The 11522-nt window shown below is 37.2% G+C and overlaps 1 protein-coding gene across 2 annotated transcripts in view; it reads right to left on the bottom strand.

Annotated features, from left to right (window-relative positions):
• Positions 1-1970: 1970 nt before the first annotated feature.
• LOC124795206 overlaps positions 1971-11522 on the bottom strand; it is a 35070-nt gene continuing 25518 nt past the window's right edge. Inside the window, exons 4-5 of one of the 2 annotated variants that reach the window (XM_047259118.1) lie at positions 11264-11404; positions 1971-2881 (exon numbers count right to left, since the gene is read on the bottom strand). In XM_047259118.1, coding sequence (XP_047115074.1) covers positions 2285-2881; positions 11264-11404 — 738 coding nt within the window. In that variant the 3' untranslated portion in view covers positions 1971-2284. The remainder of the gene's footprint in view (positions 2882-11263; positions 11405-11522) is intronic. The other variant, XM_047259117.1, reaches the window with a different exon arrangement.

Here is an 11522-nt window from a genome sequence, read left to right as displayed (position 1 = left end):
ACAAAAAATGAACCACTGTGCTGGATCATCCTCCGTACCCTCCGGACCTGGCCCCTATGGACTTTTTTGAAAACTCCATGGAAAGTACAAAGATTTGCAATGATAGATGACATAACAGAAAATTCACAGACGGTGTTTCATGCAATCCAGCAAGAAGCATACCAAGGCTACATCCGGAAGTGGAAACGGCGTTGGGAGCAGTGAATCAATTTTGAAGGAGAGGGTATTTTAAAGGAAACCATGCACAATAAGTAAAAGATAAACATGGAAAAATTTTGTGGACAAAGTTTCACAATGTTTTGAACAGACCTCATATATCCCAATCTGAATGCTGTGCATTTACATGATAGGCTAACATTTTGGATAAAATATGGTGAACTCATTCTGTCCCTCCATTCATTTGAGTATGGAACAAGCCAGTTTGTTTCTTTTTATTTTTCAATAATCATCATTAGTTCAGATTTAAATTAGCTCCTTGGTCTGTAATAATGCTTTCTTGCATGCCAAATTTTAGTAACCAGTTATTTACCATTCCCTGTGCTACTGTATTCGCCTTCTGATCTTGGATGGCTACCATAACTAAATATCATGAAAAATGATTTAACATTGTAAGAACATATGTATTACCCACTTCTCTTCTATCACAAGGTCCTAAGGCACCCATTCCTAGCACAGAAAATGGTTTGTCAGCTTCAGGTAGGCTCTGTTACTGAATTTTCTGGTGACTCCAATCTGCTCCTTGTGCACACAGGATATAGTTCCTTACGTATTGTTCTACGTCACTGTGATGTGCTTTGCACTAAAATCTTTCAGCTACACATATTTCAATTGTTTGTTTCCCTCTGTAATCACATAATGTATGGTCGTCACTTTATACATGGTCATCCGCTTGGTGTAATACTTCCATTCTCAACACTGCAAGAACTACAACCTTCTATCTTTTTCAAACTGAGGTTGTGTTCGAAACAACTGACACTCCGTGTCAGCTGATGGTCCTTTATCCAATCTGCATTGCTTCCATCTACTACCTGTAAAACTGCTCTCTTCCTGTTTAGGATACCAGCATTCGTGTGTTTGACTGCTGGTTTATGAATTATTTCATAATCAAACAATTAATTTTAATGCCTATCTCATTAATTGATTTGATGGATCTTTGAACCATAATACCCATTTTAAAGACATGTGGCCTGTAATCACTTTGAATTTCTGACTATACAAATAGCAGCAAAAATAAGAGATTCCGTAAATAACTTGTAATGCTTCTTTTTCAGTTGTCGAATGGATTCAGCCTTTTTCAGCTGCCTGGTGGCAAACACGGTCAGATTTTCTATTTCATCAACATTCTGATTTAAAATACAACCTAAGGCACTGCTGGAGGCACCACACGAATGAATGAATTCCTGTTCAAAATCAGGAAATATTAATAGCAGATCTGATATTAATATCTCTGTGAGTTTCTCAAATGCTTGTTGATACTGTATTGCTCACTGAAAACTAATATATTTTCATACGAGCTTAGTTAATAACTGTGCAGTTTCAGTGAATCCCTTCATGAACTTACAACAGTATTTGCAGAATCCAATAAATGACTGTAATTGTTTAGTAGTTTGTGGATTTAAGTCAAGGATCCACCTTCACTCCATCTTGGCTGATAATGTGTCTGAGATAACTTCCTCGTGTCTGAGCAAAATGGCATTTCTCCACACTAAGTGTAAGATGTGCTACCCTCAATCTACTAAATACTTACCCAGATATTGAACATGATCTTCTATAGTTCTTGGATACACAATTATATTGTCAAGACATACCATACATACTTATGGTTTTGATCCATTAAGTGACATTGACACAGACAACAAACTGTAATGATACTGGTTCAAATAAAATAACAACAAAAATTATCAAAACACTATATTTAATCACTACTACCTGGTAGCAGTTAAGAATAGTAAGCTGCAATACATAACTGTTAACAGTAAAACATAGGCCATAATACAAAATTCAAATTGCAATATCACTATCTGCATTTCATTAAAGCAAGAAGAACCTAAAGAACAAAGTTAAGAACTCCTTTGGAATTGTAATACTGTAATTCCCATTTTTGTAATGTAACAAAAAACAAAAAATGCACTGACTTCAGATCACTAATTGTATTGTAATTCTTTTAAGCACAAAACAAAAAAAACTGTAGAAATAGTAACTTTAAAGGAATCCTATGTAACATTTTCATTCGAGGATATTCTAATGAAATACACAACTCTTCCACATATTGTTAGTAATGCATCTAGCTGTTACTGTCAAGTTTACTCAGTAAACACAAAATTTTATCGAGTTTCTGATTCTGCCTTCTGTCTAGTTCTTCTAATTTTTCCTCAACTTTTGATAATATTCTTTTCTCTATGACATCACATTGTTCACTGATGTACAATTTCAAGTCTTCTGTAATAGTGTCACAAGACTGGTGTTGCACAGCAACATCACTACAGTTCAGTTCAGCACACTCACTACTAGCAGCAGGGGGATTTTCTTTTTGTCGGATATTGAATGAGGGCAGAATATCTGTAAGGCACCTTGTCACATTTTTTGCTTGTGCTCCTATCTGATTGTACTGTGATAGACACTCAACTTCAAACATTTTGAGCAAATTCTGTGCATTTGGTGGCCTCATTTGGGATTTATTCTGATCCCAGCAGGAACCATAAAGTTGCAATAACTTTTTATACTTTTCAGCCTTTTCAGACAACTGATGTCCAGATTCTTTCAAAATGTTATTCACATTTTGAAAATTAATTGTATTTTGTGGGGTAAGATTTGTACAGTTCTCTGCAAAAATGTGTATTCCAAACAACCACATCTGCTCCTTGTCCTTCGTGCGGGCAAACTGTAAATCAAGCAAAAATGAACTGTGAAATGATTGTGTTCACAACAAATAACAACATAGCAATTAAAAAATTTAGTTATACCTGAAATAATAGTAAAGGTAGCTTAAGTTATTCCCACAACTTTAAAAATACTTTTATCAATAACATAATGCAACAAAAAATATACCTATACTGAAAAAAAAATTTATATTGTAAAGTGTTTTTTGTACAAATCTCTGAATGTGATGCGAATTACCTCACACAGAAGCTACAATGCTATAATTACTGTCAAACTTGGTAAAAAATAACAACAAACTAAAGTATATTAATGGGACTACAATAAAATTTACAGTATTCAATGTATCTTAAAGAAGAAGAAGAAGAAGAAGAAGAAGAAGAAGAAGAAGAAGAGTGAGATGAAGGGAGTATCATATTTATGTAATTAACTATTTCTTCTATGATTTGTCTACCAGTTTGTATTTCAGCAAAGGACAAGTACATATCTCACCACTGCTGAAATTCTATGTTTGGCATCTTGCTATTAGATAATGTTGTATACCGGTATCAGTTGTTAAACTGCTGACATTTTGCTCCATAAAGAACACCTATCATATTTTACATGAAAATAGTACTAATCGTACAGAACTAAATATCTGTTTATCACTACTTTCACTTACAATCTAATTACTGTAAGTACAATATCCTTTACTTACATAACAGTGTCATGGCAAAATCTCTATTAATTTAAAATATTTCATTTTTTCACAAATATTGTTTTGTCCTTTAACTTTTTTCAAAATGATGGTTTTTATTTTTATTGTACCTCCATGAATTTTCAAAGTTCCTTTTTCTAATAAAATTCTTATTATTTGCATCTACTGCTCAAACTAAGTTTCGGATTCACTATCACAATGTCAGGTTTGGAAAAATATTTTTTGTCTTGTAATTCCAGAATTTTCTCTAAGCTGAGTTTCATATCAGAACTACGACTTCAGAGAAGTGAATAAGTGTATGGACATTTTGAGCTGTTCCTGTGAGAACTTTTGGCACTCAGAGCAAATTATTTCAAAGAGTATACTTCACATGCTTAAATAAATCATTTAATTATATTGAACAACATGGCAGTTTCCAAAAACTGGAAGGAAAACTACTGAGTTTGGGATGCCTGTTTTACAACACTCTAATTCTGTTTCGATTACATGTATTGAGTGTTATCAATCAGGTACTAGCACATGTGTATATAGTATTCTAGCAACCAATTTGTCTTATTCTTGCAGCTGTCATTCCAATGCTCACAGGTTTCTTCTTTTATTCCAACTCCCCTCTTCCAACTTCCAGTACAACTGCACTTTCTTTTTTGTTATCTGAATGTGATTCCTCCTCCTGCCCCTTAAATCTACTGCTAAAATTCCTCCTAATTCTTATAACCACGTGAGTGTAATTTCTGAGCCATTACATTCCACTTGTCAATCATCACATCAGCATAACTGAAACTGCTATATATAGTGATTTCTTCATTTCATAACCTACAAACGTGATTTTTTTAACACTAACTATGAACAAACTAGATGAGCTTCTTTGTTTAAAAGATTTAGAAACTGAGGGTAGAATAGATGTACTGTGCCTGTCTGAAAATCATCTAGTCACAGATACAGGAAAGGTAAATGTAAGTGGTATAAGCTATTCAGCACATGAGAGTAGAGACACTATAGAAAGAGGAGGAGTTGCCATATATATTAAAATGTATCACAATGTGAAAAATATAGAAACTAAAAATTTTCTATAGAGCAACATACAGAAGCATGTGCCTGTGAGCTTACACTAAATAGTGGTACTTTTCTAATTGTAGCCATACGTAAATGCCAACTGGGAAATTATCAGCTATTTCCAAAAAAAGTTGCATTCTTTGTTGCGATATCCACCAAACAGAGGAAAGAAAATTACAGTATTGTTTGTGGGGATTGCAATGTAGATTATCTGAAAGAGCCTGACAGAAAGCATGACCTTGAAGTATTACTGGGTCCTTTTAATTTGACATCAGTTATTGATTTTCCTACTCAGGTAGTACAGGAGAGTAGCACACCGATAGTGTTTTTATAGCCCAAAATAAATTTAATCAAATAAAACATTTTCCTGCCAAGAATGGTCTTTCTCATCATGATGCACAGCTAGTTACAGTATATAACATAGCTCCTCACAGTAATGCAGTACAGTTCCTCTAAAATAGTGTGTTCAATTAACGATTTAACAGTTGTAAATTTTAGGGAAAGCTTGCAACAGTTAGGCTGGGATGACCTGTATAGCAACCTTGATGTTAACTTAAATTTTAACCTGTTTCATGATACCTTTGTGAGTATATTTCAAAACAGTTTCCATAAGAAAACAATGAAACATAATTGTAAGAAACCATACAAAATGCAATGTCTTACTAAAGGGATAAAAATATCTTGTTAACAGAAATGGGAAATGTACCTTATAGGTAGCAGGAGTAATGATCCAAAAGCAGTCAAACATTATAAAAATTAATGCACTGTACTAAGAAAAGTTACTGAGAAGTCCAGAAGTACGTGCACTATATCTGAGATTATCACCTCTGATAATAAAATTAAAACAATCTGGAATATTGTTAAAAGGGAAAGAGGGCAACCGTGAGCACAGGAAGACTGTATTTCTATCAAGCTCAATGAAAAGTTTGCTAACAAAAAGTCAGGAATAGAAACTATTTTTAGTAATCATTTTGTAAGTGTTGTAGAGAAAATAAGATCTAGCTGTTCATTAGAAAATGGAAGGCTGTGTACGGAAGAAGCAATACCTGTGCAATTTGATGAAATTGAAATACAACCCACCATTCCTACTGAAATTAGAAAAATAACAAATTCACTCAAAAATAAAAGCTAACATGGACTTGATAGCATTTTCAACAGTGTGTTAAAAGCTTGTTCTTAGCAGGTAAGTTGGATTCTCAGCCAAATATGTGATAGCTCACTGAAACAGGTCATTTTCCAGATAGACTGAAATATGCTAGTGTTCAACCACTGCATAAAAAAGGCGATAGGTCTGATGCTAACCACACCACCCAATCTCACTTCTGACAGCTGTATCCAAAATTCTTCAACAAGTAATTTATTCAAGAGCAGCCTCACATATTTGTAAAAATTAAGTACTAACAAAGTGTCAATTTGGTATTCAGAAAGGTTTTTCCACAGAAAATGCTATATATATTTCACTGATCAAACATTAAAGGCTCTGAATAACTGAAGATCACCCTTTAGGATTTTTTGTGATCTCTCAAAGGCTTTTGACTGTGAAATTCTTTTAAATAAGCTAAAGTATTCTGGTATGAGTGGGACAGTGCACAAATGGTTTAATTCATATTTAAGTGGAAGAATTCAGAAGGCTGAAGTTAACAGCATAGAGAGTCTGCAAAAATCAGCAGAGTCCTAACTGTGGAGATATCAAGAATAGTGTCCCAAATGGTTCAGTCTTGGGCCTGTATTGTTCTTAATACACTCCTGGAAATTGAAATAAGAACACCGTGAATTCATTGTCCCAGGAAGGGGAAACTTTATTGACACATTCCTGGGGTCAGATACATCACATGATCACACTGACAGAACCACAGGCACATAGACACAGGCAACAGAGCATGCACAATGTTGGCACTAGTACAGTGTATATCCACCTTTCGCAGCAATGCAGGCTGCTATTCTCCCATGGAGACGATCGTAGAGATGCTGGATGTAGTCCTGTGGAACGGCTTGCCATGCCATTTCCACCTGGTGCCTCAGTTGGACCAGCGTTCGTGCTGGATGTGCAGACCGCGTGAGACGACGCTTCATCCAGTCCCAAACATGGTCAATGGGGGACAGATCCGGAGATCTTGCTGGCCAGGGTAGTTGACTTACACCTTCTAGAGCACGTTGGGTGGCACGGGATACATGCGAACATGCATTGTCCTGTTGGAACAGCAAGTTCCCTTGCCGGTCTAGGAATGGTAGAACGATGGGTTCGATGACGGTTTGGATGTACCGTGCACTATTCAGTGTCCCCTCGACGATCACCAGTGGTGTACGGCCAGTGTAGGAGATCGCTCCCCACACCATGATGCCGGGTGTTGGCCCTGTGTGCCTCGGTCGTATGCAGTCCTGATTGTGGCGCTCACCTGCACGGCGCCAAACACGCATACGACCATCATTGGCACCAAGGCAGAAGCGACTCTCATCGCTGAAGACGACACGTCTCCATTCGTCCTTCCATTCACGCCTGTCGCGACACCACTGGAGGCGGGCTGCACGATGTTGGGGCGTGAGCGGAAGACGGCCTAACGGTGTGCGGGACCGTAGCCCAGCTTCATGGAGACGGTTGCGAATGGTCCTCGCCGATACCCCAGGAGCAACAGTGTCCCTAATTTGCTGGGAAGTGGCGGTGTGGTCCCCTACGGCACTGCGTAGGATCCTACGGTCTTGGCGTGCATCCGTGCGTCGCTGCGGTCCGGTCCCAGGTCGACGGGCACTTGCACCTTCCGCCGACCACTGGCGACAACATCGACGTACTGTGGAGACCTCACACCCCACGTGTTGAGCAATTCGGCGGTACGTCCACCCGGCCTCCTGCATGCCCACTATACGCCCTCGCTCAAAGTCCGTCAACTGCACATACGGTTCACGTCCACGCTGTCGCGGCATGCTACCATTGTTAAAGACTGCGATGGAGCTCCGTATGCCACGGCAAACTGGCTGACACTGACAGCGGCGGTGCACAAATGCTGCGCAGCTAGCACCATTCGACGGCCAACACCGTGGTTCCTGGTGTGTCCGCTGTGCCGTGCGTGTGATCATTGCTTGAACAGCCCTCTCGCAGTGTCCGGAGCAAGTATGGTGGGTCTGACACACCGGTGTCAATGTGTTCTTTTTTCCATTTCCAGGAGTGTATATATTAATGACTTCCGCTCTATATTCATGAAGACGCAAAGCTAGTTTTTTAGCTGATAATACAAGGATAGTAATCACACCCAACAAGAAAGAATTAGCTGAGGAATTTGTAAATAATGTGTTTCAGAAAATTATTAAGTGGTCTCTGCAAATAGACTCTCACTAAATTTTGAGAAAACACGGTATATATAGTTCCGTACAATAAATAGCGTAACACCATTGGTAAGGCAGAAAATTCAAAATTTCTGGGTTTGTGCATTGATGAGACATTTAATTCGAAGAAAACACATTGATGATCTGCTGAAATGTTTAGGATCAACTACTTATGCTATTAGGGTTATTGCACATTTTTGTGATAGACATATCTGGCATCATATTTTGTGATAGTTCATCATTAAGAGAAAAAGCTCGAAATCAAAATAATAGCTGGAGCCCACCCAAGGTCACCTTGCACACATTTATTTAAGGATCTCAGAATATTCACAGTACCTTCGCAATACATATACTCAATTATGAAATTTGTTATTAATAACCTATCAAAATCCAAAAATAATAGCAAAAAGCATAGTTACAACACTAGAAGAAAGGATTATCTTCAGAATTTCTGATTAAATCTGAGTTTGGCACAGTAAGAGGTGAATTATGCTGCCACAAAAATCTTTGGTCATTTGCCAAATAGCATTAAAAGTCTGACAGTCAACCAGCATTCTAAAACAAATTAAAAGAATTTCTGAATGCCAACTCCTCCTACTCAACAGATAAATTTTTAAATACGAAATATTATTTAAGGAAAAAAGGTTATACTGTGAAAAGAAAACTTATGTTAGACTGACACATTCCACATCATTACACAAAATCCTACTCATGATCTATGGAACAAGTACTAATGTAATGTAACATTGAGATGTTAATGATTTGTGCGCTCAGTGACTGTTTAGTCCCCCACTATCAGTGACAGTTCAGAACTACATCACATAATATTCTATACATTTCTTTGTCATTCCTCAACAAATTCAGCTCTGTAGCAGAATTGGTGATATTACATTTATACACAACATTCTGACACACAAATTAGCCATTCACTATAGCCACAGTACACATTAGTCTTATGTCCCATACTAAAAAGTGACAAACACTAAGCAAAACAGCTCTTGAGAAGAACAACTGTACAGATCAAGCGAAATAAGGCATGTGACTATTCCAGGTCCATATGATTGTGTTACAGTAACTGTAAACCAATCAAATTAAATTAAAGCTGGGAAAACTGTTTTTGTACAGATAAGGGTTGATCAATTGACTCAACCATCCCAATTTGTGTTTAAAATTTTTTTTACTCTCTTTTCATACCATTTTAGGCAACTGTCAATATAATGTAGCTGGACAGATAAATCTACTCAGGAGAACATACATGCAAAGGTATTGAAGTTTGCAAGCTTTCAGAGACAATGGCTCCTTCTTTTGGCAGAAAGGTTGAAGGTAAAGGAAAGTGGGTGAAGGAAAAAGGGCTGGTGAGGTTTAGGAACAGGGGCAGAGTTCAGAAAAGTCACCCAGAATCCCAGGTCAGTGGAGACTTACTGGACAGGATGAGAGGGCAAGAAGGGATGAGACGAAAAGGAAACAGTCTTTCCTTTTCATCCCAGTAAGTATCCTCTGACCTGGGCTTCTATATGACTTTTCTAAGCTCTACCCCTTTTCCTAAGCCTAACCAGTCATTTTCCTTCACTCCTCTTCCTTCCCCTTCAACCTTTCTGCCAGAAGATGGAGTCATTGGCTCCAAAAGCTTGCAAACTTTAATTCCTATGTAAGTGTGTACTCGTGTCGCCACATGGTGAGTAGATTTTCTATCTGTCCAGTTAAATTATTTTTTATGAATTGATTATTTTTATTGATAGGCAATTGTCAAGATGTTTCCAATTCATTTGCCTAACATTAAGATTCATAAAATGAAGGATATTCTTTCCTATATTATTATTATTCACTACTTGTCAGTGTCATTACTGTGATGATGGTGATGCTGATGCTGACTGTTAACACAACTTCTTAGCTGTAAGGGTTTCATCAATGACCTAATCTAGGTACATGTCTATGTACACCCTCCACTAGTATATGAAAATATACTTCACTTATAACTTCTAAAAATTTTTATTGCTTCACTACAAGTTTTTAAAATAAAAAAGCATGGAAAATACAGGGTTATCCATAAGTACCTCTGTTTCAGAAGATGACTGCATGAAAAGTACAAGATACACAGAAAAATTACACATATCAATGGGTAGAGCATCTTTCCAAGTTTTGATTGTTATTAAGCACACCACTAGGGAGTAGACTTACCAGAACACAGTATATAACTGAGAAATGTGCGCATCTAGTGTCCATGAATTCACTAAATGTGTCATTTGATCATTCAGCAACAATTTCATACCCAGTATCAGATAAAAACTCCAACAGACAGAACAATTTATCAGTGGTACATGTTTCATGAGTATAGCTACTTATGTAGTGCAAAGAATACAGGCCACCCAGTCAATCACCAGAGATCGTGGCATCATTCATCAGGAGTCCAAAGAAGTTGACAACATGTGTGAGCACAGGACAACAGATACTGCAGTCAACCTTCTGGCACAATCCAGCAAACATCCATACGTAAAACCATAACAGCTCAGGACAATGAGCTTTGTTCTATCACAATTGCTGCTACTGGAGGAAGACAGTTTTCCACAGAAGTTGTTTTTCAGTGACAAATTCATGTTTCATGTGTCTGGAAAGGTGAATCATCATGCCGTGCTTGCTGGGGGCATTAAACATTCACATGATAGTGTGAAACACATTCATGAGTATTCTACAGTTAACGTATTTTTGAATAATTTTTTCTTCAAAAGTTTATGGGTCTATTTCTTTGTGTATAAAAATGTGACTGGTTTAGTGTACCTTGACATGCAGCAGCAATGCCTTACGCCACAGTTACAGCAAGACAGTGAAGACTTCATTTCACACAATGACAATGCTCCACCACACTTTCTCTTTGATTTACTTTTCATGGTTGGGGTTCACCGTCGTGTATTTTTTTTTTTAATACATCACTGTCTTCCACAAATCTGTGATAACCATAATGCTAAATTGCCTCAGCATTGGACTGAACATGGTTCCCAAGCTGTAATGCTGCAATGTGTGTGGAAAGAGTTTGACTACCATACAGACATTTGCCAAGTCACAAATGGTGCCCACATTCAGCACCTGTAAATAAGTTTAAAATTTGGGGAGATGCTCTATTCACTGACGTGTGTTTTCTCTACATCTTGAAGATTTTGTGCAGTGGTATTCTGAAACACTGTATTTCACTGAAGCTCTTTAAATCAACATTTTTCCATTTAAAGAATCAGCTTTTACACTACTAAACGGACCATAAGGTTGTGATACCTGAAGTTAAAAAATGATAAAGTACTAAATATACAAAAAATGAAAATAACTTACCTTAATTGTACACTCCTGAGAGGGTTGAGGAAGCTTCACTTCTATCACAAAGACAACTAAATCTTGACATTCATCAAAAAAGTCACCATGACTTGTTAAAATATACTCCCCACAATTTCCATAAATTTCCACAATTCTTGCCTGCAAACAACAAACAAATTCATTCACTAAATTGTGTAGCTCTTCAGATTTCACAGAATTGGCTATTATGAATTTAATGTTTAAATGCATGAGGCATAATCAACAGTTTATAAGCTGT

The sequence above is a fragment of the Schistocerca piceifrons genome, chromosome 4, assembly GCF_021461385.2.
Source record: "Schistocerca piceifrons isolate TAMUIC-IGC-003096 chromosome 4, iqSchPice1.1, whole genome shotgun sequence".
Lineage (NCBI taxonomy): Eukaryota > Metazoa > Arthropoda > Insecta > Orthoptera > Acrididae > Schistocerca > Schistocerca piceifrons.
The sequence above is the reverse complement of the archived record's forward strand: the minus strand, read 5'-3'. Positions and strand labels throughout refer to the sequence as shown.